Here is a 21,834-nt window from a genome sequence, read left to right as displayed (position 1 = left end):
TCTGGACACGTTCAGTAATCGATCGCGCCATTCGGTCGTATCTGAATGGGACTCAAAAAAATTACTTCATTCATTAAACATTCTTCCGCAACCCAGATACCACTCTGAATCCAAACTCAGCCAAAAAGGCCCCGATGAATTTCTCTCGTTCTGTGTCGCCTTAGGGGTCCTCACGGTAATTGATCGCGAAATATTGTCCAGCGAGAACCGTTTGTCCGCTTTGTACCCCTGCCGTTCTCGATAGGGCTATGTAGCGGCACAGGACACGCTGATAGCGGGACTTATGTCATCCTGGAGCTAGCCGGATTGGTCCCTCAGGAAACATGTTTATTCGCCGGGTTCACTTCAGCAAATCGGGAAAGCTCAACGTCATGTGGCTCGGTGCGTTAAGGGGCCGCTATCTTGTGCGCTCCTTACTTGAGGTACGTCCGCTCCCATGCCCATTTCCCTCAACTCCCTTCTCTTTTCTTATGTAAACACCACACACACTCCTCACAGTGGTGCAACTTGATGAATTTAGCCACACAGCACATCGCTTATCGATCGTGGACTACGGATTAGATCAGGTCATTCGGGGATTCCGATCCTCTTTGTTTCACTCCACCTACGCATTTACCAGTTGCTCATCTGATGAGGGGCCGTCCAGGAAATCCCCTGTTTCACGGTGCTAGAACCCTTGCGCATGGAATGCAACACGCGGTGTTTATGTTGCCCCGTTTTTCGCGCCCAAAGTCTTACAACCAGCCCGCTCTGTTGACACTACACTTGCGGAAACGGGCCCGTTAGCCCTGACCGCCATACAGCTTCCTTCTGTACTATACCCTATTCTGAGCCGGACCAAGTGCGCCACTGCTGCTCGCAGCAACTAGGCACCGCTATTGAATGTGCACCAATGCAGATCACCATAATTCAATCTTACTGATAAGGGATTTTACAAAGCAGAAAGGGGCGGCGTGGATTTTCTGTCGGGCACTGATGTCCAGGGAATGCTGTGGCGCAAAGAGGGGGGCCAGATTGTCGTCGGGAGGATCAGGGCTTTTCCGCTGCAATTGTGTCGTACGAACCCACCTGTCCGATATCGGCCCTGTGCAAGGATCGGGTTGCCCTGAAGGATTTTGTGCCACGAGAGGCTGTGACCAGAGAGTGCGCCGCTGTAGAGGCGGACATCAAATTTAACGGGATGAAGTCATAAGCACGGCGTTGCACTTGTACAAAAACGTCCGGCGCTTGGGTCGCTATCACAGGTATTGTTGCGTCCATCGATCTCATGCACCGGGTGAATGGTTTGACAAGGGCTAGATTCAGCTAGAATTGATGGATTTACGTTTCACGAAACCAGTACCAAGTACCAGACTGCACACTTATTCACGATGGGATTGGGACGAGGGTTACTCAGGTACCTTTATATATCGTCAATGCATTGGGCCTCGAAAGGGGGCTATGATCGGTCAGCAGGCAGCCTCTGTGATTATTCACGAGGGAAGCCACAAAAATTCACGGACTTCTGGGGAACAGGATACGTTTGGCTCAGGCATTTCGCATAGCTTCAAATGGGGTTGAAACGGAAGCTGCTGCGAGCATGCATGCACGTGGGTTGCTACCTAGACCAGGGCATGAGTCGAAAGAGTCAGGTCTGTGGTGGAGCTTTTCTTGATGCCAAATGGAGGACTATCAGTGGATCACATCAAGACAGCCATGGACGTATCGAACAGGGACTTAATTCTTGGTGGATATGGCCTACGACAGCACTGTTACAACCCAGTAATTAAAGTCAGGCCAGTTTTGAAGAAAAAAACAAAAGACGGAGAATCTTAGCCAATGTGTGCATCGTGTGTACGTGTATGGATGTAATTACCCCGGAGCCGAGAGAAACGAATAAAAGTTAACGTTTGCAACACAAGTCGGGTATAAAGGAACAAAGTGGAATATTATACCAGATACCACGACGGAATGATAAGGGTAAAAAATCGTGGGAGATATCAGTAAGATGCACCAACCCAACCGGGGACAGTAGACCGAGATGGTGTGAGGAAATTGAATTGGAGGAAACCGCCACAGTGCAATGGCGTGGATCTGAAAACAGTTTGGAATATATGCACAATCTTGCACGACAAAAGTCGCTGTTGAGGTTCCATCGCAGATTCGAACCTGAGCAGAGGTGATAAAAAATGCGCGGCGCCGGTCCAAATCATAGCACAAAACGTAAAAGGATGCCATTACGCGCCCGTATGTATCCGGCTAGGGTGAAGGATGTCGTATAGACAGTTGAAATGAATCAGCCATCAAGGTTGGAAGGAATCGTGGCTCCGAGCTCTGGAGGGCTGACGAGTATGAGACTCCGAGAAACGAAGAAAGTAGCGGAGAAGTGTTAAAAGAATGACGACCCAACGTGATGACTGCAACAATGCCAACGAAGCAACTTCAGCGAAGTGACAATAGATAGAGGTTCTCCGACATACCAATGACAATAATGACGAACGGTCTGAATTCTTGAAGGAGTGACTAGAGTGGCACATATGACCACTCAATGGATTGGAAAAAGTTAGGGGAAATACGCTAGGTAATTGCCTTGGGACAGAGGTGCTGGAAGATCAGCTAGAGGTTCGGTGGGTATCAGGGGATTCTGTTGACTGTCAGGGGGTATATAATCCGATGCAAAGCCACTGTGCATTGAACCGGGCCCGTCTATTGCTCGCTCTGGTGAGATAACGTCCGATGACACTGCGTTCATGTTTCTGAGAACATCGAAATCTACATCCTCCATGCTTCCCATGTCAACTGTGGTGTGCAAGCCATATTGTGTGAGCGCAGGGTCTGGAGGAAGCTGATACGGCAGGCTAGTATTGGGTTGCGTCAGGGGATGGGGACAAGGCGAGGATGGTGAGTGCATTCCTTCATGACCAATATGCGAGAACTGTGACGAGTCGCTCTGGTAATGGCCCATCTGTGGGGCACTGACAATATGTGACATGTCACTCGTGTTGGGAGTAAAAGACGAGGATGTTCCAGGGCGGGATGGATAATGGACAGATGAGGAAGCAGTGGTAGAGGTGTAACGTCGTGAGATCGGGCGTGCAATCGGAACTGTAGAGGCGTCACCTAATGCGACATCGTCGAGCAGATCTGAGGAGGGGTTGAAGGAATAAGGTAGGAACTCAAGATCGGAGAACGTCTGATGATCTGTGCGTGGGCCTCTCTGCTGTTCGGCAAATGTTGATCGGCGTGACAGACCAGCGGACACGGCAACGCGTGTGGGGAGTGAGTGACGACGAGGCTCGTAAGGTGTGGGGTTGGAGCGGGAACGTCTGCGACCATGACCAATGTGCGAGCCACGGGGGCCGAAAGGATCCACGTACGAAGATGGTGGTGCAAGTGCAGAGGCAACTAGTCCTACTTGGGGGAGTGCAGGGGTTGAAATACTGTTGACTGGCGAATGTCTCGAAGATGAAGGGCCAGAACTTGAAAAAGATGAGGAGGACCGGTTGGCGGCGGCATACATAGGTGAGAAAGGATCAACACGCATCAACGATAAGACCTGCTCCAACAGAGCAGCAGCCCCAACAACCTCATGGCGCAAGCACGACGTAGCCTGCCGACCTTCTGTCCAATCATCGCAGGGTTGCCAAGTTCGTAATGGTGCTGATGGAGAATCACTTGGGCTTGCCGATTCACGAAAGAAGGTAGGAGTTTGAGTGAGATGCAGAGCAACTCGCCCTTGCCCTGGTTGTGCATCGTCAGCATATTCAGTCGCACTGATAGACTCGTAGGGGATATCCATCTTAAAACCCGTTCCCGCAGAGTATATGTACCAAGAGAAGGTCCGTCTGTTTTCACACGTATAACCCAGGAGATCATAGTGGGCGGCAGATATACGACGAAATGACCCTATCGATAAATCCGAGCAGGGCACAACGAATATGGCTTACCAAGCCAACGCAATGAACGTATAATGAGAATAGATATGAGCGTTGTTAAGGAAATGGCTATATAAGAGTGTCCCTGATTCGGTACTCACGATCGTCTTCATGTAACATCGCACGCAGCTCCGGGTCCGACAGCGTCGAGGCTGACGAACTGCCCAAGGGGGAAGAGGGATCCAATCGAGGATGGCCTCCCAATCGACTGGCACGGGCACGCTGTTCGAGGAGCTTTGCTTTCGCTCGGCGATTTTGAAACCAGACCTGCGTCTGACGCTCTTGCATACCCAGCATTTCAGTAATCTCCTTTCTCTTCGCAGCCGTGGGGCTGCGGTCCTTTGCGAATGCCCGCTCCAGCTGGGCTAACTGTCCGGGTGTGACTCTACTTCGCTTCCTCTTGGCCACACGCCCACCACCACCACCACCACCCTCCATACTCTGGCCTTCTGATTCACCAACAGACTTGCTGGGTGTTCCAACCGACAGATGTGAAGCGTCGGAAGGGAGGTGGTCAATGTAACTACAGCCAGCCGAGGAAGAGGCATCAGGCAAGATATCTGTGGAATAACGAGCATCCTGGGTCTGCCCAGTGACCTGTACTTCGAAGTGGCCATCGCCGGAAGGCCTCTCGATAGACTCTCCCCCGACTCCAATGCTTGGGAGGTCAGTCAAGGTGAGGATCGGAGTTGGTTCCGTATGACGTCGGGATCTAGTTTGCGCAACGCCTTCAGCAGACTGTCTTTCCGCGTACGGACGTTCTGTGCAGACACGAGCTATCGAGTTAGTTTTTTTTGACATGTCGAACTTTAAAAGTGCCTGTACCATTAGCCATGTAAAGAGGGGTCAAAGGGGAGGAATACGGATTGTAAACCTCCCAATTGCGCAAATACAAGTCCAGTGTCGCTGCCAGGTTGGCACAGATGCAACGTCAAGGATACGTGGAGGATATGGAAGGAAAAAGAGTTAAACTGAGATACCGTCAGGCAGAGGCACGAGACCAGGATTGAGGTAGTTGGTTCTTTTTTGGGGAAAGGAGCTATTCAACGTATTTTGTTTCCTACAGCCAGCTTTCGTTCTGGGAGTTGCTATCCACTGTACTGTGACGCGATAAACGCGTCTGGGGCACCGCTGACCAATGCTGGATTGAAATACAAGGCGTTGCAGACGATGGGAGGGCTCAGCCGAAGATGCCCGTTTCAAACGAGTGTGGTTGTCCTTAATGCCGTGTTCAACTCAGATAGCAGCGTTGCACGCTATACAGGAGGAAAGTGTGGCGCTTAAGTGGACGCGCGGGGATGTCGAGAACGAAATGAGGAAAGGTAGTGAAGAAAGATGCGGAAAAAGCGCCGGATTAACAGAAGTAATTGATTGATACAAATCGGGAACAATACAGTTGAGAAAAGATGTTTCTTGCATCGACTAGCCCGCGTACCTATTTGGTCAACCGCTCAGGAATCACAGAGGCACTGACGTTAAGTGAACAATGTAAACATGCACAATCCGACTGTAAACAGGCAGCGTCGAGCGCTTGATGCATGCATATTCACCATTGGGTCAGCCAGGCACCAAATCGGCAAATGCCGAAAAACATTCAGTCACTGAGCAGCCACCACCACACATGCCCCATTGGAGCGCTCCCAAGCCATCACTGCCTGGGCTAACCCACAGTACTGCGCTAATGTGAAAATTCAGTGGAGACTGCATAAAAGCTCTGTACCTTCCCATACCCACACACACCATCGCTTAACTAGTACTTGCGTGGCCAAAGAGCGCCAAAATTATACCGTAACCACAAACAAGGCACAAACAATAAAGGAAAGAAAAAAGGCATACAAACCCCAACAACAAACCGAAGCACGCGCGCTGATCCCCCTTGCACTATCCATACCTTAAGGGCTTTATCCTATTATGGTGACCAGAAAACCTTTGTGATCGTGCCTTCAGTATCGCACGCGTTTGGGATCGCGTTCATCTGCGCCGTCATAATCCCTCTTCATTCCTCCGCCAAAACCACCAGGACCACCGGGGTAAGGCTGGGCGCTAGGCGGCTCCCCATATCTGGGAGGTGGGCCCTGCATGCCCGGGCCGCTCGGTCCACTGCTGAACCCACCTTGAAATCCTATTCCACGCCCTCGGCTGCACAACGCAATTAGCGCGGTTGTCAGGGTGGGACAAATTGGGAAGAAGGGTCAGTAAATAGGTCCCACTGACGGCCTTATGTGCGGATGAGAAAGAAAAACAAAGTATCGAGCGAGAAAGGAAAGTAGAGTTGGAAACGGGGACCTGACACCCCAATTGCCCTACCAAGAACCAAAAATGAGAATGGGAAGACATCTAACCTGTATCCACCACGGTCTGGACCTCCATATCCACGGTCTCCCCCGCTGTAACCACGATCACCGTAACCGATACCCGGCCCACCTCCAAATCCACCTGCGTGAGGGTTGACGTGAGCGAAGCAATGAACGGGAGAGCAATCAAATAAACATACCTGGTGGGCCCCCTCGGAAATTTCCCTGGCCACGATCACCAAACCCTAGATGAATGGGATGAATTCGGTCGATATCAAATGTGCGTCTAAACAAACCTCGGCCACCTCCGAAGCCTAGAGCATATGTGAGCATGGAGAAAGCACCATGGTTTTTCATAATACCCACCCGAACCGCCACGGTCGCCGAAGCCTTATAGCGAGATGAGTGTGAAAAATGTTCTGCATTGAGAAAAGAATCAGTTACCTCCACGATCGCCAAAGCCTGAAAAACTAGTGAGAAATCAAGTTGTGTTACGATAAAAGCGGGTCAGTTACCCCCAGGACCGCCGCCCCTGTCGCCAAAGCCTCCTTAAGGTCAAGCGAGGTTAAGATGTTGCCCCTGCAAGAATTGGCATGAATTACCTCGAGAACCGCCGCGGTCTCCATAGCCTCAAAACAACGATGTCAGGAATCAGTACATTCCTTAGAAAGGGCTGAGCATACCTCGGTCAGGGTCGTAACCTGTTGTCCGACAATGCTGAGCGCTTCCATAATTCGTCAGAACCACAACACATACCTGGGCCAGAGCCACCTCCATACCCTTCATGAGACCAAGTTAGACCTGTTGAATAACTGCTCCATTAAGCTGGTTCTCTCACCGCCGCGATCACCGCCGCCACCTCCATAGCCACCCCTAAACCCTCTGTCGCCAAATCCTCCACCGCGACCCCTGAGACCACCACGATCACCAATGCCACCTCTTCCTCCTCGAGAACCACCGCGACCACCATGACTAGGAGGCGGTTCTGCTGCCACCTGAGGTTTAGGTCGTCCCCCAAGCCCGCCACCTAGACGACGCGGCTTCCAGCCCCTGACAGTCCGCCCACGTTCAACATCCACGAGGATGCGTTTCCCGAGAATCATCACTCCCTCAGCATCCTTGTATGCGGCTAACGGCAAAGGAGATATCAGTAGCAGCCTGACATCGAACAAATTCAGAGCACCTTTCATATCTTTCTCCCGTTCATATACAATAAATGCATATCCACGACTGCGGCCCTTAGTGTCCTTAACAATAGTAAGATGTTCAATGGGTCCATAGAGTTCGAACTCCCTTCGTAAATCGGATTCCTGTGCGTTTTTAGACTGAGGCATGGGAAGGAGCGGTGAGCGCGCCTTTGGCACCTCGATTCAAACAACACACCACTTACGAGACGAGCGATAAAAAGAGTTTTGTACGGATCTCCTGCCGCATTGGGGTTTGCAGATGGTTTATCTACAAAGCTCGCAGGCCTCGACGTGAGTTTCAACGTGCATAGAAAAAAAAGAAAGAAAGAAAGAAATGGCCAGACTCACAAGCCTCCGTAGACTTCTCAAAGGCCTCCTTTTTCTGCTTAGTCTTTTCCTCCCTCCGAATCTGTCTTTTAACTTCTTCAGCATACGTGAACTTCGATTCTTCGTCATCCGAGTCAGCGGCGGCCTCCCCCTCCTCGCCTTCTTCCATCTTATTTCCTTTCTCTTCCTCCCGCTTTTTCCTTTTCGCCTCTTGCCTGGCACCTCGTTCCGAATCAATCACAGCATTGTTAGCTTGGATTTCAGCCAGTAGTTCCGCAACCCCAGCAACCGTCTTGGGCCGAATCTTGTCAGGCGAGTGACCGACTGGTCTGACATACGGTAAGGGGGGCGTGGCGCAAAGAGCTTCAGCAAATTGGGAGGCAGAAGATGTGTCATAGCGCCAGCAAGCTGTTGAAGACGAAAATCCCGTAAGCACGTGACAGAATTTGATGTTGTGTCTATTTAGGAAAGCGCAGAGACAAGGCAGACGATAGATAGATTAATCGTGTACTGGTACAGGAACAATAAGAGGATGCAAGTAGAGCAAAAAGTTGGAAAAATCCATCAGCCCATAAGTTGCGAAACATCGCTCGGAGGATACTTCGTCTGAGCAAAAGTAAGTAACCTTGATAGGGGTAGGTCACAACTGTTAAACGCGAATGGAAGAAATAGATACCTTTTGATACTTTGTATATACTTTCGACTAACTTCGTCATTGAGGACATGTGCCACTTGATCTATCGAGATCTTCTCTCGCGCTGAGCGTTCGTGAATACTTCAAGTTATCATCAGATCGAATGTCTGTGTACACAAGTCGTGTTACTTACCCGACCATAGTGACACCGATGGGCCATGGAGCATTGCCAATGCTCAACCGTAAATATGAGTCATTCGCTTTTTGATACTGTCGCGTTTGCATATAATGCATTATCTCAGTAAGACGCGCAAGCACGTCGGCGGGAAGATTCTAAATTTTCGTGAGCGTGGAGATGACGGTAAGGGAAGTTCTTCTGCACACCCGTTGTCGGAGCTGTTTGAACAGAGGCTTCAAATATTCGCCAGACTGAACCTGGGTTGCCGCCGCTCGCTTGCCTTGCACTGAATGCTTGATGTCATCTGCGGGGGAACGTCAATGCCACTTCTCCCAAAGCCGGACGTTAACTTACCTGGGCGTTCAGCCATGTACTGTTCCCATTCCTTCAATTTCCTTTTGATGGCATAGTATATTAATGGGTAAAGTTTATCAGGGTCAGTTTTAATGAGTTCCAAATCGATCATCTGTTCCTCGGAGACGCCACTGGAATTGCCAGTACCAGTGGCGAGCTCTTTCTCGCCATTAGGCTGGTCCTTCCCAACCAGCTTCTTCACAGCATCTTCAACGTTCAGTCCCTTTTCCATGTGCTCCATAACGCGTCGGAAGTCATTTAAACCTGCTCCTTTCTCGGCTCCACGCTCCTCCAAGAGCTCTAGTGCCCGTAATCGCAAACGGCGATCTCGATCGGACTCTGCGAATAGGCGTATCGGTTGGCCTCTTGCGCGGAGTTTGCGTATGGCATCTTCGTTCGAAATGTTATAACCTTCTGGTTTCAAAGAGTCGATGACCTTCTCAGGCCCTTTTTCACTGGGCTCAGCTGAAACAGACTTTTCCCTAGGACTAGCCGCAGACGGTGGTGACTACTTAAATTGGACAATTCGACGTCTCCGTACCAGAAAGGGTGAATACGCGACATACCAACAATGCTTTGGATGGCGGATCAGCAAGGTTGATGTCCCCCTTAAGCTTCTCAGCATCGCCTCGACGCATGTACTTGCTCGGACGATTGGCAAACTCCTCTGCCTGTGCCTTGCGCTTTGCGGCTATTTCAGCCTTGAGAGCGTTCATGCTGGGAGGATTCGGTCAGCTCTCGCGCCAAGGATGTTGATCACGTGCGAGAGGCGTCGAGACAAACAGTTCGTAACAATATATCAATACCTCCAATCGACAAGCACGTCGCGTCACGGGCGTGGAGAGTCCTTTCTGGGACGATATGCGTCGTCGAAATGGCTCGAGAAAGGTTCCAGGTGTTATTTTGCGCGATAAGCCTAAGCAACCACGCGGTGTGACGTGCGATGTGATGTCCTCTGGCGAGGTCGAATTTGATTTAGGTGGGCTTTCAGTATTCCTAACTATTGCAGCTGTCTTATTTGGCACACAAGACCATTCTGGGGGCGCCCTTGAGATATATACTGCGCAGGATATCCAAACTGGTGAGAGACCGTTCCATGGCGTGAACGTCACTTGTTCCGCGGTTTCAAATAAGGTATCCCTCGCCGCCTTCACTCTATGTTGAGCAATCTCCTCACTGCTCTTCAGGGGGACTTGTTTCGATTCGTTGAAGAGCTTGGAGGGACGTCTTCCCTGGATCTAATTGACTCGACAACACATTTGATCACTCATGGCCCAGGGAGCGAGAAGTACAAGGTTGGTTGACACCTTCAAACACATTCTCTGATTGAATGTTCGTGTTGTTTTAGTACGCTCTCGAGCATGGAATTCCCTTGATACATCCCGATTGGATAATGGAGTCCCACGCTAGATTCGTAAACGGTGAAGACATTGACGCACACCAGGTGACTTCCCTTCGAAACTGCATCCAAGCGACTCCGCTGAGGGTCGCTTCTACTCAAAAACCAGCTCCTAAACAAGTATCACCTCAAATGCTTCCAGGGACTTAATATTTGTGTAGCGGGCGAAGACAAGCGTCAGTATCAAGCTGCCGTTCCTTCCATTGTTGTCTCACAGTCCCCCAAGTTGAGCAGAGGCATCGGATGGCGCAAATAATAGAGGACCAAGGGGGTTGCTATTCTAAGGATGTGGACCAGTCTGTCACGCATTTAATCCTCTGTGGCTCAATTAATGCTCCGCTCAATTCCATCGGCGATATTCCACTTAAAGTACAAGAAGCGATGTGGATCAACGAAACTCGCTCTACTCCATCTACACCTTACAACTTCCCGCGAAAGCGAAAATACGGAGAATCGTCAGGGTTGTCAACCCACGGACCGATTCAAATTGTCTGGTCTGAGTGGCTCTGGGATTGCGCATATGCTCGAGGTATGCAAATATCTGCGTTGGAAGAACGGATTGCCACGACAGAATTTCTCAGGGCGATTCGATGAAAAACTGTACGATGCGACTGTACAGGCGCGCCCCGAACCTAGAAAATTTCCTAATGGTTTCTCTGAGCCCGAGCCTTCCTTTTCCGCGGTATCAACGTCAACTCCGAAAGGTCAATTCATGCGACCGCATTCGGATACGAATGTCGACGAAAACACGCGCGCGCGCGCAAGCAAAACTCACACTTACGCCCAATCCAACCTCTGGACCAAGATCAAGCAACAGAAAGTCAGGTCAAAGGAGATCCTACCAGATGGCCAGCCGAAAGCCGGAGAAGTCAAAGCTACGACGTCAGCACCTACTTCTGGCGACGCGACAAGGGGCATGACAGTGCCAAAGACAGCACTATCTCGCGTGAGCGGGATGCGAACTTTTGAAATAGGCGAACCAGGTCCAAGCTCTGAGCCGCGTGACAGTAATCGTGTCTTTAATCGCGTTTCTTCGAGAGAAACTGCCCCCACAGAAGCTCAAATATTTTCCGGCTTCGTTTTTGGAGCATTGGTGGGGAATCACGGACGTAGCGATGTTCTGAAACGTGAAATACAGGCTCGTGGAGGCAGGTTTCTGACCGGCATGACGCCTTCCCAAGCCCTTGAAATGGCACATTTTGTGATCGTGCCGTTAACAAGGTACGTTTCGACATTCCGAGACTAGGAACAATGACATACCTATGGCTCTCAAAGCACGGCACACGTCGGAATAGAGAACGAGCAATACAAATCCAAGCTGCGCACGGAATCCTGGCTGGAGCATTGTATCTTTGAGGATCGTATCGTTGCAGGGCACGATCATATAGTGTTCACACCCTTGGGGGTTACTCTTCCTATCCAAGGGAGGTGTTTTTCATACTGATGCGAACTCTCATTCTAATGGATGGCTACAGGTGTAGATAAGTTTCGCATTGCTTACTCCGGTCTCAATAACATGGAGACTACCTATCTCAAACGATTTGCCCGCGCCATTGGGCTGGACATACCTGAAATTGCCAAGCGAAATTTGATTACCCACATGGTTTGTCCATCCAGGATGGGCCAGAAATACGAGAAAGCCGTAGAATGGCGCATACCAGTTGTGAATCTAGAGTGGGTTTACAATCTTGCAATACAACCGCAAGATGGCGCCTCTTTTGAGCCTGCCCCGGTCATTGATATCACTAATGGTGCGTGTCCCTTCCTCTAAGGCCGGCCTTGCGGCTAAGATGAATGCAAGAAATGATCACGCAGGATGAATTACCACAAAATCGCTCTCCATCTCGGACCAGAAGTTCTCGAGCCGGGCATGATAAAGTGTCCACTCCACGTAAACCTATGGCCAAAACCCCTGAACGTCTTGCCATTCCACAAACACCGACCAGTTCTCGAACCAACGCATCGTCCAATGTGCGCCCGACGCGGTCTCCGGGTCTGCCTCGTGCACCTCGTGGGGGAATAAATTCACCAGCCTCCAAAAAGCTCCAATCTCATTTCGATGGGCGACGTAGTGCGACTCCGTCCAACATGGTCCCCTCAACGCTCAAGCTGGACATTTCTACCCCCAAGAAATCGAGATCCGAGAGTGTAGTGCCTTCGTCTCAGTCACCTTCTCCCTTCAAATCCCCAATGGCAAGGGCTGTTCGAGACCAATTAGCATCTATCCTTGGGGGCAATGACGAATTCAGTGGTCAGGAGTCTTCCAACCCTGATAGAGTGAGTCTAAGTGCCTCAACAAATTCCAACAACCCACCCCGTAAGAAAGCCCGGCCAATACCAAGACATAAGGTGATTTTTGGCCATCTTGATCAGCGATCATATCTCAACTCTATCATCTAGGCCACTACCCCAGATGGATTTACTGCTTCTCGCTCAGGTTCGATGAATGCCTCGAGTGGTGCCCTCTCGATCCCAGACTTGGACCCTCAACAGTCTTGGTCAAAGTTCGAACCACGCGCAGAAGAGAGCTGCACCACCCACTACGAAATTCCTATCGATGATGATTCCTTGCGTGTTCAATACCTTGATCCAGGGCAGAAAGCGGTGAAGGACCAATTGATGGCCCTGGTTGATGGCGGGGACGGAGCTAACAATCATGAAAATACGAAAGGACGTTCTCCAAAGTCATCCGCAAAGCCCGGACCTACGTCGAAATCCACAAGAAAGAGGGGCGGCATGGCCACTCGCCGAAGTGCTAGGAAAGCCGGGCCTTGAATGTTCTGCCCTACCCATGGGGGTTGGTCACTGTTTGTTCATCTAACTTGGAATATGTATCATTTGAATTATCTACAGCTTGTGCCCTCTTGTAGCGATCTCTGATTACTAGGTTAATGGGGCCTTAGCCGATACAGGGGTTTATTCCTTCTGATCATCCCGTGGAGATTCTTCACAGAGCACCTTGAGTACTCGTGCAACGTACCCGAAGTCTTTGACCTGTTCACCTCGAAATGAGCGAATAGCATGCTGAAGTGAGACAGCCATTATCTCCAACCAAACTTGAGCGCTGGCTCTAGTCCACCATTCCCGGTCCTGCAAGTAAACCAATGAGAAGCGGCTGTGCTCCGACATTAATCGATCCTGGAATTTATGGAAGGAGTTGGTTCCTGTCCCCCATCCTCATCCCCGTCCCCGACAGGTTCGCTATGAAGCCATCTATGGATTTTTTCTTTCACAAACTCGTCGTATGACCATAGAATAGGTTCTAATCTGGATAGGGGATAGATCCAGATATACACAAAACACGGCACTGGCTCAGGGAGAGGATCAGGCATCGGTGTAGAGTGTGATAAGAGATGTGTAGTTGAAGCGAGAGACATGGGAGAAGGAGGAGCTAAAATATGCACTTGAACTTTCTCGCTCTTGTATTCCTGTGGAACCCTCTTCTTATTTAATGCCACTTTCGTGATCGCTGAACGAAACAGTACCTACATCACCTTCGAATAAGTCTAAGCTCGTGACATCCTGTGGTGTCAAGCCATTCACTAACGTCCCTCGCACGGATCGCTCATCTTGAGTGAGCTCACGATCAAACAACGATCGCGATTGTTCATAAGCGACAACGGCGGGATAATCTACGTTCTGTTCGGGATGATAATTCAGCATCGCTAATTTGGCCTGCAGAATGCCTAACCTTAACTTGGTGTCTAGTATGCTCCTGACAACGTCCAGGGTGTCGTGCGTCAACATCTTACCATTCCAGATGAAACATTTGTGAACACACTAAGAGTACTGCAGGGGCGACTTGGAGATGACTTCCATCGTTGTCAATCACCCAGGATAGAATGGTAGGTGCCATAAGGGTTCCGTAAAAGAATGCGGAGGTCATTACGAAGCAGTCCAAGAAATTACAGTCAACAGCATTTTTAAGGACTGGTCGTGATAATGATCACGTGTACAACTTCCCCAATAATTTGTCCACTCAACAAGGCCAAGTTTACTCTCGCTGGCACTTGCACTACACCTTCCACCTCTTTGATAATCTGCACATCATCACGATGAGGTTTTCTATCCCTGCCCTCCTCTCCCTCGCTGTCGCCTTGATTGGAGTGGCCAGTGCCACTTCCACAAAGACCCAGATTGAAGCCTCAGCTTCGTTTCCTGAGAGCAACCAGTTCGGCCGTAAGCCCAGCTGTATCCCATATCACATTGTATACTGAAGTTTTATTCTAGGCGTCGTGAACGGGGAGAAAAATGTGATCAATGTGTAAGTAGAATCTTGTGGTTAGTGATGCTTTCGCTCAGCTGGCCCTCCCTCGATGAAGTCTGCTTGAAAATAAGGGCGAGAGTGAGGTGGAATTGACTGCTATCTCCGGGTCGTTCGAAAATCCGGACACTGGGAAACTATTGCGCAACGTAAGCAACTTGATAGCGAGGCCCACACCTGCACAGTTTACTGAGCTTTCGGTGGTCTTCAGACGACAACACTCCCATTTAAAGGTCAACTCTCATCTGGAGTTAAACAAACTGTTCCCTACCCATTTTACAGCGAGTGAGTGTCCATCTACAGCTCTTCACAGACAATATCTAAACTTCTTGTTGCCTAGATTTAAGGTCTGACTGCGATTCTCCCTCTGGACGCGCAAAGACTTACGATAATATTTCTTTTCCGGGTCCTCAGCCTCAAGACGTGCGCCTTCAGATCTTTGCTCACTACAAAATTGGGGTCAGTTCGCTTCCGCAACTTGGGTCAATACCTGGCATGACCTTTGCGCGGATTAGGGAGAGACTCATCACGTCCAAGCATATAATTCCATCATCTCTATCGTCGAGCCACCAGCCTCAATATTTGATGTCACATTGTACAACTCTCACATTCCCTATCAGCAGTGCTTTTCGGACTTGACTGATGCATTCTCCCATCCAGGATTGTTACGTACCTTCTCATTATTGCCATTCTCGGCGGTGGCGCCTACTTGTTAGTTGCGAAGTATTTCCCTCGACAACTCCACGCTGCTCTCTCTAAGAAGCCGAAGGCTTTCAAGGCAGCACCATCTGCTGCACGTGCCAAAACAGCCAGTACGAAGGGCTATGAACCCGAATGGATCCCACAACACATTTTGAAGGCTGATAAGCTTGCCAAGGCCGCGAAGTTAAGGGCGAAGAAGAACAATCCCATCAGCAGCGGTGATGAGAGCGGGGTTGCAAGCGGGGTTGCGAGCGGCAATGAGAAGCGCAAGAAGAAAAGCACATAGAATGGAGTTTCGGATGGCATGGTGCGGCATCGGTACTACACTTAGGTTAATGATGGTCACTTGTTGGTTGTTGTTTAAAACTGTTGCTTCGGAGTCGTATCCTTACGCTGACGCATCCCCAACCCGGAGCTAGAGGCCCATCACGGTGGCCAAGATAATTTGATTCGTGCGACCTCGCAGCATGAGATTCTCGAGGTGGGGGAGGGGACCCTACGAAACGTTATCACTTAACTGCTAAACTGTTAAGATTGTGCGGGTGACAAGGACATTCTTGAGAGTGAGACAAACCCGCACAAGCCAGAATGCTATGTAATGCGCTCAGAATGTCATGCTACACAAGATCAATTTTGGGGCACACTCCAAAACGCTGGGGCCAATCGAAGTCGCAAGTACACACTGATCCCTCGACAAGATATAGACAGTGCGGCGAGACGCTATCTATGGCATTCATGATGCAACGTCTATTTTACGGTACCCCTTGACCTACGGACCCAATGGACGAGAGTCTATTAAAACGAGCCTGTGGAACATGCAACATACCTTCGAATCCGCTAGCATGCTAGTATACCGGTCTGCTACCTCTTTGCAGTTCTCAAAATTATTAACCCCTTCAGCCTTCTGGCACTGATTGAGCACATCACGAGTGATTCTGAGCTCCATTGCTTTCACCCACGACTCGCGGATTTGATGCTCACGCTCCGCCACGATGGCTGTCCATAGTTTGAGAATAAACGCTCGAGATATCGATTTCTGTTCAGCTCACCGCGGAACTGCGAAGCGACAGACTCTGACATAACTCGCCTTCGTCACAGTGACAGAACCGGAATCCGTAATATCTGTCACGTTTTCCGGGGGGTTCCGGTGGGATTGTTGACTCAAATCCTGCAGGTAACCCTATCCACGAACTCCCGTGCTATTCATGCCAGGTCCAATAGGTCTGTTGGCCAGATTTCTCTCCTAACTGTAGCGAAGTTAACCTCTCGAAACGATTGTAGCGCGAACCAATTAAAGAACTTGCTCCGAGTTTATGAAGTGTCGCGCGCGAGATGTTCGACGAAAAATCTCGGCAATTTATTTGATATGCTTAAGGTCCAAAGGGAAATCGGGATTGAAGCGTCAGAAATCAATCAGTTGGTCGGCCTGGCTTTGGGGGGGGGAAACGGACTTTCACCAAGCCATTTCCTACCTTTCTCTGGGAACGCTCTCTTTAAATGACATCAACTGGCTTCCTCGATATCCTGATGTCTATTACAGTGTGGTCCGTACGAACAAAAGGCTGGAAGTGAATGTCTCAGAAGTAGCTTCTCTATCGCTCAAAAAATCTTCGAAACAGGAGAAGATGCATGGTGAAGATGCTACCGTCTCACCGAACTCAGTCGTGACATATGTGTCCGCCAACTTGACACAGGCCACTTGACTTGCTGCATCTCATCAGTTCCACCAAACGCATGCGCCCGAACCCTCGAGCCTCTCCCCAACACTGGCGGACGAGTCACTCAGCAACCTTCATTGCTGGCCAAGGCTAAGGCTGTAGCTGGGGTCGAGAAGAAAGTATCGGTCTAGGTGCAACTGGTCCCAGTAGTGCTTTCTTCCCCACTCCTCAGTCTACTGTCTTAGTTTGATCTTTGGCCCCTCTTAAACAAGTCGACGCCGGCTCATTGTTGAGACCCAGAATCGAGGCGGCCGTCATCCGCTTATTGCACGGAATCGCCGTCGATGTCAAGGTTGATTGAGGCACCTTCACATTCCAACGCCGAGGAATAGGAATACTTACTTTATCCCATGGTTTACTGTGGCGCGAGCACCTACTCTCTTTCCGGTGTCGATGCTACATACATATACAGTAATTGACCACTCAATGCACGTTTACCCTCAATGCAACAGCAACAAGTTTGACCTTTCCACACATCGGATTTGCATGAAAATTTGTGACTGCAAACAGTCAAGTTCAACTTGTACATATTCTAATTTTCAGCCAATTCCGTCTGATAGTTGCAGAGATGGATGCTATCGGCACCAGTGTCAGATTCATATGTAACCAATGGTTTATATTCTCGATACTATGGAGCAACACAACACAAAATAGGCATTGGAATGTGCAAACAGCTAGGCAGAGAGTGATAGAATGTTTGGATGCAGCCGAGTCAGAAATCGTTGATATGATTGAAATGATTGAAAGGGCACAAGCGCTGAGGCAAGCCAAGTCCGATGAACTTGCTGCTAAGAAGGTGGAAAGAGGCCGGAAGAAGAAGGTTGCAGAGAAAGCCACAGACCTAAGGAGTTCAAAGGCAGAGGCTTGGGAAGTTGCCAAGTTGGATAATGAAACACTGCTTGAGAGGTGGGAGGTGTTGAAGGAAGAGTGCCACATTCATGGTGAGAAATTGCCGCTGAAACCACATGTTACCATGTGTGCTGGGGTGTGGGCATTGGTGTGTGGGGAAGAGCAAGGAGAGTCAGCAGAGGAGAGCTTTCTTGATGATCTAGAGCCCTCAGAATGCTCAAGCAATGAGGATGACAGCGAGGATGATGATAATAGTTGAGCGTTGCATTGTTGGGTCTTGCTTATTTTGGTATTCAAATCACAATCTCGCAAAAAATCCTTCTACATCCATCATTTCTTTGTATTTTGTCTCCATGTTTGGGATATATTTACTTCGGTTACTAATCTACAAACTGTGCCAGTTTGGAACCCACCCGATGTACACTTTGTTGTTGAGGCCGTGGAACGTTGAGGGAAAGTGCGAGTGCATTGAGTGGTCAATTACTGTATGTCAATATAGCGAATATTGGAGTGCCGAAGTGCGAGCCCCCCCCGAGGCAGGCTGCGAATGATCCTTCGTACAATGAAAGCACTTCTACTTATCACGGCCCCCCACTGCTATTTATTAACAATGCGACAGAGTGCAAGGCGGGGGGCGATGCATGGTTTAGCTGCACACCATGTGATTGATCCAGCAGTCAACATTGAAACCAACCGACGGTTCCTTGGACTCGATCTAATTCTATGCGCTCAGGGCAAGGAATCTGTCTGCACTTCATCCAAGCAAATGCCCAAACCACATTCCACTATCGACTCCTCACTGAGATATTTTCGGAATTTGCGCCGCGAAAATGGAAAGTGGACACAGCGGATTCTCAGTGTGGACATTGTGAACCTTCACGCAACCGGCAGGGGCAATCGCATCTCGGTCACCCGCTTTCATGACTTCTCGTGCGCAGTCCCGCTTGGCCGCTATATAGGATCGAGCTGTCCGCCAGCTTCCTCGCCGGCAAGCCATTACGATAATTGTTGCTGTATCAGCTGTAGTTTCCTTCGAACGAAACCAATGCCATGGGCTCGCACTCAGCCCTAGGCTAGGCTTGAAGCTGAAGGCTTACCAATCTGATGGTACAGCCTGTTTCGTTGACAGGGTCCGTCACGTCAGTATACTACTAATGGACTGACATCATGCATATATGCACATCAATTCAGCGAGACTGGGGAAGGCACTACTATGTAATGTGATATCGAGAACAGAATTGACAATGAGCTCCTTAGAAGCTAGCTTCTTCCGATGACGATTGATCATTATATGTATTATAATCGATAGAGCCATAATCAATAAGTAAAACGACTCAGGGAGCCTCGAAAACTCTTATTAACATGCTTATCTATAGACGGAACGGTCAAACCACTCCTTCAAAATAAAGTTTTTTCCAAAAAAAACAAAAAACAAGATTAGATTCGAGAAAGCGAGCCAAGCAGAGAAAACCCAAGGTGAAGTCGAAAGGAAGGGGGAAGGAGACGGGGATTCAAATTGTGGTCCTAGTCCAAAGTGGGTGGAGAAGATCGGGCCGAAACTCATCCTCTGTTGGAGATAATGGTCGGAAACTAAAACACCCAGAACAAAAACGTCAGTACATAAACAGCTCTTCTAAAAGGAGGGATGAGAATGACACTGCTTACTCTGAGTTCGAACGCTGAGATGGGGATGGGGAACGAGGGGAACGAGGGAGGAGCACATCATTTTCTAAATCCCATGCATCGGGTTCCGGTGACAGGATTTCATGACTGTTTTCCTCTACAGACTCAGCTTCTTCAAGTTCAGGAGTCTCCACGATCGTATCGAGCGTTCTTAGCTCCAAGCCGCCGCCGCCGCCGCCGCCACTTCCTCCTCCTCGCCGTCGTCTCCCCTTCCCCTTCTTCAACTTCCTCCGGCCATTTCTGCTTGTCGAAGCCTTGGGTGGCGGTGGAAGCGGAGGAGGGTCACCAAACTGATGATCCTCCTCGTCGCTGTCAGCAGGTGTGATTTCGATGCTCGGCACGCCCAGACTCGTCCCTACCCCCATCGAATATCTTCTTCTCTCATTCTCATTCTCATCATCTTCGGCTTCCCCGAGTCCTCTCATCCTCCACTTATACCCTCTCGTCGAGGCACAATTCAACCAAGCGGCAAAGATCCCGGCTGCGCACGCAACCAATTGAGTGCAGGCGCTGGCTAACGAGATGGGATCGTGCGTGCCTCTAACTCGATACCTCCATATCCAGTGATGGACGTAAAAGACTCGGAAGAGAGACACTGAGGCAAGGTAGGCCCACAAAAGGAAATCTACATCAAGCCAAGTGGATGTAGTCCAAGATGGGTGTTTCGGGGGTTGGAAAGATGGTGGCAATGGTAGGCGGAATTTGGAGAAGTACAGTGGCTCATGAAATTCGGTAGATGAAGGGAGAAAGGAACAAGCTGGAGATTCTTGAGACTCGATGTCATCGTCATATAGATGCGGATCTTCAGGGTCGCTAACTGGGATCGTAGGGGGGAAAAAGGAAGTAATAAAGCCTTTGACTCTTCATCGTCTTCCTCGTCCGAGGAATAGTAGTTTTCCTCATCAAAACTCCCTCTTTGCGACTTGACTGCGGCCGCATCCTCAACGTCTGACTCCCGGATATGTGTCGAGGTAGAGCTTTTCATTATGAAACTCGTGTTGGTCGTGTTCACAGGGAATCGAATCATTAGCCCTAGCTGGGGTATCATTGCTCCAACGGACAGATACTGAGAAAACGCCCACGCGATATTGATCATTGTTGTTTGTGGGACGAGAGAGATGGGGGTTGGTGGAGGGTCTCGAGCAGGATAGTGGATGAGGAGTGATAAGATAAATGCTGGAAGAATAATAAGAATAATGGGTGATGAAAGAGGTCTTGATAACATGGTTGCAGTACTTTGGGCCTATCCGATTCCCCCAAAGGAGGACGCAGCAAACTGGATAAGCGCCGGTATCCCATTTCGAGGATGTGGCACATACCTTAGCCAGAAGAACAGAAGTGAGACGCTAAAGAAATTGGCAGCGAGGAGCCATCCCTTCATGAAGGAGTTGTAGAAACCCAGGCTGAAACTGCCTGGATGGGTATAACGCGTTACGAACGTTATCAAGTGCAGGATTTGGGTCTCGATGGAAATGCCTGTAAAGAGACGCTCTCAAGTCAGCTGTTTGAAAACAGGTGGCGGATTGCACCATAGAAACACACCTCTGGGGCCAAATAGATATAGACGACGCCATAAGATCGGAAACGATGCCGCCAAAGCTATGTCACCTGTCAAGTTTTAGAGGTCCAAATCAGCCTCAAAATCAATGCTCTCGAGCAGCAATTTGTTCTATCGGGAAGACAGCCATACCCGGTATCCGGAGGGCATCGATAGTGTTCTCTAGCTGCCACATATGACCGTAGCACGAGGTTGCAAGTTAAAGTTTGAAGAGTTTCCAAATGTCGTTGCCAACAGCACAAGGCTTTTTTACGAAGCGCCAGCACCTCCCAATAAAGCTTCAGCTTTGGCTTCACTACCGTCTTGCCACGTTCACCCAGCCCACACGGTGAGAGTAGGGTCAACAGCGTCAAGAAGGTTGAAGGGGGACGATAGTGAGGTGATTTCAAATGATTGGAATTGCCAAAGAAACGTAATAGGATCAACCAATAAACTTTCCATATTAGGGAAAAAAACAATTGGTGTTAAGTATTGAACTATTTCTGACGAACGATATTCCGATTGAGTGCCCTGATTCATCTCCAAGCGGAACGTCCAAGCTGCGGATGACAAGTTGTTGCGGGCCTAGTACTGGCGAGCACCCCGCTACATTGAGCGTAGCCCGCGGCTCTTGCGCGACTGGCTTTTGATGGACTCATGATCAAAATCTCTGATATTAGGACCCATTATGTGTTCAACGACCTTTCTGACTTCAACCACTGGTCTTTGCAGTACAGCTGGGTATACTCGTAAAGAAGAGTTCGGAAGATGCACATTAGATTCGAAGCGCGCCC

The 21,834-nt window shown here is 49.5% G+C and overlaps 11 protein-coding genes across 11 annotated transcripts; 5 read left to right on the top strand and 6 right to left on the bottom strand.

Moving 5' to 3' along the window:
* Positions 1–2,348: 2,348 nt before the first annotated feature.
* Positions 2,349–4,916, bottom strand: EI90DRAFT_2274470 (uncharacterized protein). The gene is made up of 4 exons (XM_039052801.1): positions 4,740–4,916; positions 4,016–4,690; positions 2,460–3,921; positions 2,349–2,396 (listed from the first exon to the last, which is right to left on the bottom strand). Exons 1-3 carry the CDS (start codon positions 4,747–4,749, stop codon positions 2,543–2,545), a joined length of 2,064 nt encoding a protein of 687 aa, XP_038921314.1. The 5' UTR covers positions 4,750–4,916; the 3' UTR covers positions 2,349–2,396; positions 2,460–2,542.
* Positions 4,917–6,651: 1,735 nt separating this feature from the next.
* Positions 6,652–8,118, bottom strand: EI90DRAFT_3279288 (uncharacterized protein; the record flags this gene model as incomplete). The annotated part of the gene is made up of 6 exons (XM_039066663.1): positions 6,652–6,988; positions 7,047–7,337; positions 7,392–7,533; positions 7,599–7,663; positions 7,744–8,014; positions 8,044–8,118. The coding sequence occupies 6 exons, from the start codon at positions 8,116–8,118 to the stop codon at positions 6,897–6,899; spliced, it is 936 nt and encodes a 311-aa protein (XP_038921313.1). The 3' UTR covers positions 6,652–6,896.
* A 62-nt stretch (positions 8,119–8,180) lies between these two features.
* On the bottom strand, positions 8,181–9,276 carry EI90DRAFT_3037572 (Prp18 domain-containing protein). The gene is made up of 5 exons (XM_039058790.1): positions 8,889–9,276; positions 8,741–8,838; positions 8,550–8,689; positions 8,399–8,497; positions 8,181–8,347 (listed from the first exon to the last, which is right to left on the bottom strand). Exons 1-5 carry the CDS (start codon positions 9,127–9,129, stop codon positions 8,287–8,289), a joined length of 639 nt encoding a protein of 212 aa, XP_038921312.1. The 5' UTR covers positions 9,130–9,276; the 3' UTR covers positions 8,181–8,286.
* On the top strand, positions 9,225–10,005 carry EI90DRAFT_2274852 (uncharacterized protein). Its single transcript, XM_039052802.1, has 2 exons — positions 9,225–9,867; positions 9,919–10,005. Exon 1 carries the CDS (start codon positions 9,320–9,322, stop codon positions 9,800–9,802), a length of 483 nt encoding a protein of 160 aa, XP_038921311.1. The 5' UTR covers positions 9,225–9,319; the 3' UTR covers positions 9,803–9,867; positions 9,919–10,005.
* On the top strand, positions 9,837–13,062 carry EI90DRAFT_3151191 (uncharacterized protein; the record flags this gene model as incomplete). Its single annotated transcript, XM_039065708.1, has 10 exons — positions 9,837–10,022; positions 10,076–10,183; positions 10,237–10,332; positions 10,397–10,463; positions 10,514–10,816; positions 10,869–11,508; positions 11,563–11,648; positions 11,763–12,038; positions 12,089–12,636; positions 12,688–13,062. The coding sequence occupies 10 exons, from the start codon at positions 9,837–9,839 to the stop codon at positions 13,060–13,062; spliced, it is 2,685 nt and encodes an 894-aa protein (XP_038921310.1).
* Positions 13,063–13,094: 32 nt separating this feature from the next.
* On the bottom strand, positions 13,095–14,173 carry EI90DRAFT_2966890 (uncharacterized protein; the record flags this gene model as incomplete). Its single annotated transcript, XM_039055586.1, has 4 exons — positions 13,095–13,715; positions 13,777–13,926; positions 13,979–14,002; positions 14,069–14,173. 4 exons carry the CDS (start codon positions 14,171–14,173, stop codon positions 13,416–13,418), a joined length of 579 nt encoding a protein of 192 aa, XP_038921309.1. The 3' UTR covers positions 13,095–13,415.
* A 72-nt stretch (positions 14,174–14,245) lies between these two features.
* On the top strand, positions 14,246–15,539 carry EI90DRAFT_3151189 (uncharacterized protein; the record flags this gene model as incomplete). The annotated part of the gene is made up of 8 exons (XM_039065707.1): positions 14,246–14,466; positions 14,518–14,551; positions 14,610–14,700; positions 14,763–14,836; positions 14,892–14,898; positions 14,966–15,010; positions 15,067–15,146; positions 15,212–15,539. The coding sequence occupies exons 1-8, from the start codon at positions 14,343–14,345 to the stop codon at positions 15,537–15,539; spliced, it is 783 nt and encodes a 260-aa protein (XP_038921308.1). The 5' UTR covers positions 14,246–14,342.
* Positions 15,540–15,986: 447 nt separating this feature from the next.
* EI90DRAFT_3117503 (uncharacterized protein) lies at positions 15,987–16,333 on the bottom strand (the record flags this gene model as incomplete). Its single annotated transcript, XM_039062999.1, has 3 exons — positions 15,987–16,022; positions 16,080–16,249; positions 16,303–16,333. 3 exons carry the CDS (start codon positions 16,331–16,333, stop codon positions 15,987–15,989), a joined length of 237 nt encoding a protein of 78 aa, XP_038921307.1.
* Positions 16,334–17,539: 1,206 nt separating this feature from the next.
* On the top strand, positions 17,540–18,079 carry EI90DRAFT_3286172 (uncharacterized protein; the record flags this gene model as incomplete). Its single annotated transcript, XM_039067004.1, has 1 exon — positions 17,540–18,079. One exon carries the CDS (start codon positions 17,540–17,542, stop codon positions 18,077–18,079), a length of 540 nt encoding a protein of 179 aa, XP_038921306.1.
* A 121-nt stretch (positions 18,080–18,200) lies between these two features.
* EI90DRAFT_2273608 (uncharacterized protein) lies at positions 18,201–19,213 on the top strand. Its single transcript, XM_039052800.1, has 2 exons — positions 18,201–19,144; positions 19,197–19,213. The coding sequence occupies exon 1, from the start codon at positions 18,368–18,370 to the stop codon at positions 18,890–18,892; it is 525 nt and encodes a 174-aa protein (XP_038921305.1). The 5' UTR covers positions 18,201–18,367; the 3' UTR covers positions 18,893–19,144; positions 19,197–19,213.
* An 815-nt stretch (positions 19,214–20,028) lies between these two features.
* EI90DRAFT_2273579 (uncharacterized protein) lies at positions 20,029–21,479 on the bottom strand. The gene is made up of 4 exons (XM_039052799.1): positions 21,194–21,479; positions 21,046–21,111; positions 20,819–20,979; positions 20,029–20,746 (listed from the first exon to the last, which is right to left on the bottom strand). Exons 1-4 carry the CDS (start codon positions 21,234–21,236, stop codon positions 20,129–20,131), a joined length of 888 nt encoding a protein of 295 aa, XP_038921304.1. The 5' UTR covers positions 21,237–21,479; the 3' UTR covers positions 20,029–20,128.
* Positions 21,480–21,834: the final 355 nt, after the last annotated feature.

The sequence above is a fragment of the Cantharellus anzutake genome (genome assembly GCF_015039405.1).
Source record: "Cantharellus anzutake strain C23 chromosome Unknown EI90scaffold_6, whole genome shotgun sequence".
Lineage (NCBI taxonomy): Eukaryota > Fungi > Basidiomycota > Agaricomycetes > Cantharellales > Hydnaceae > Cantharellus > Cantharellus anzutake.
Note: the sequence above shows the minus strand (reverse complement) of the source record. Positions and strands in the feature narration are given on the sequence as shown.

Bases quoted from the DNA above. Each gene is read 5' to 3' on its own strand.
- EI90DRAFT_2273579 (XM_039052799.1), bottom strand. From the start codon at position 21,236: ATGTGGCAGCTAGAGAACACTATCGATGCCCTCCGGATACCGG. The intron at 21,112-21,193 runs GTATGGCTGTCT...AAAACTTGACAG, and splicing joins CGATGCCCTCCGGATACCGG to GTGACATAGCTTTGGCGGCA. The intron at 20,980-21,045 runs GTGTGTTTCTAT...GTCTCTTTACAG, and splicing joins ATATCTATTTGGCCCCAGAG to GCATTTCCATCGAGACCCAA.
- EI90DRAFT_3037572 (XM_039058790.1), bottom strand. From the start codon at position 9,129: ATGGAGCACATGGAAAAGGGACTGAACGTTGAAGATGCTGTGAAGAAG. The intron at 8,498-8,549 runs GTAAGTAACACG...GATAACTTGAAG, and splicing joins ATCGGTGTCACTATGGTCGG to TATTCACGAACGCTCAGCGC. The intron at 8,348-8,398 runs GTATCTATTTCT...ACCCCTATCAAG, and splicing joins TATATACAAAGTATCAAAAG to GTTACTTACTTTTGCTCAGA.
- EI90DRAFT_2274470 (XM_039052801.1), bottom strand. The intron at 3,922-4,015 runs GTGAGTACCGAA...TGGCTTGGTAAG, and splicing joins GATGTTACATGAAGACGATC to CCATATTCGTTGTGCCCTGC.
- EI90DRAFT_2273608 (XM_039052800.1), top strand. From the start codon at position 18,368: ATGATCCTTCGTACAATGAAAGCACTTCTACTTATCACGGCCCCCCAC.
- EI90DRAFT_2274852 (XM_039052802.1), top strand. From the start codon at position 9,320: ATGACCTTCTCAGGCCCTTTTTCACTGGGCTCAGCTGAAACAGACTTT.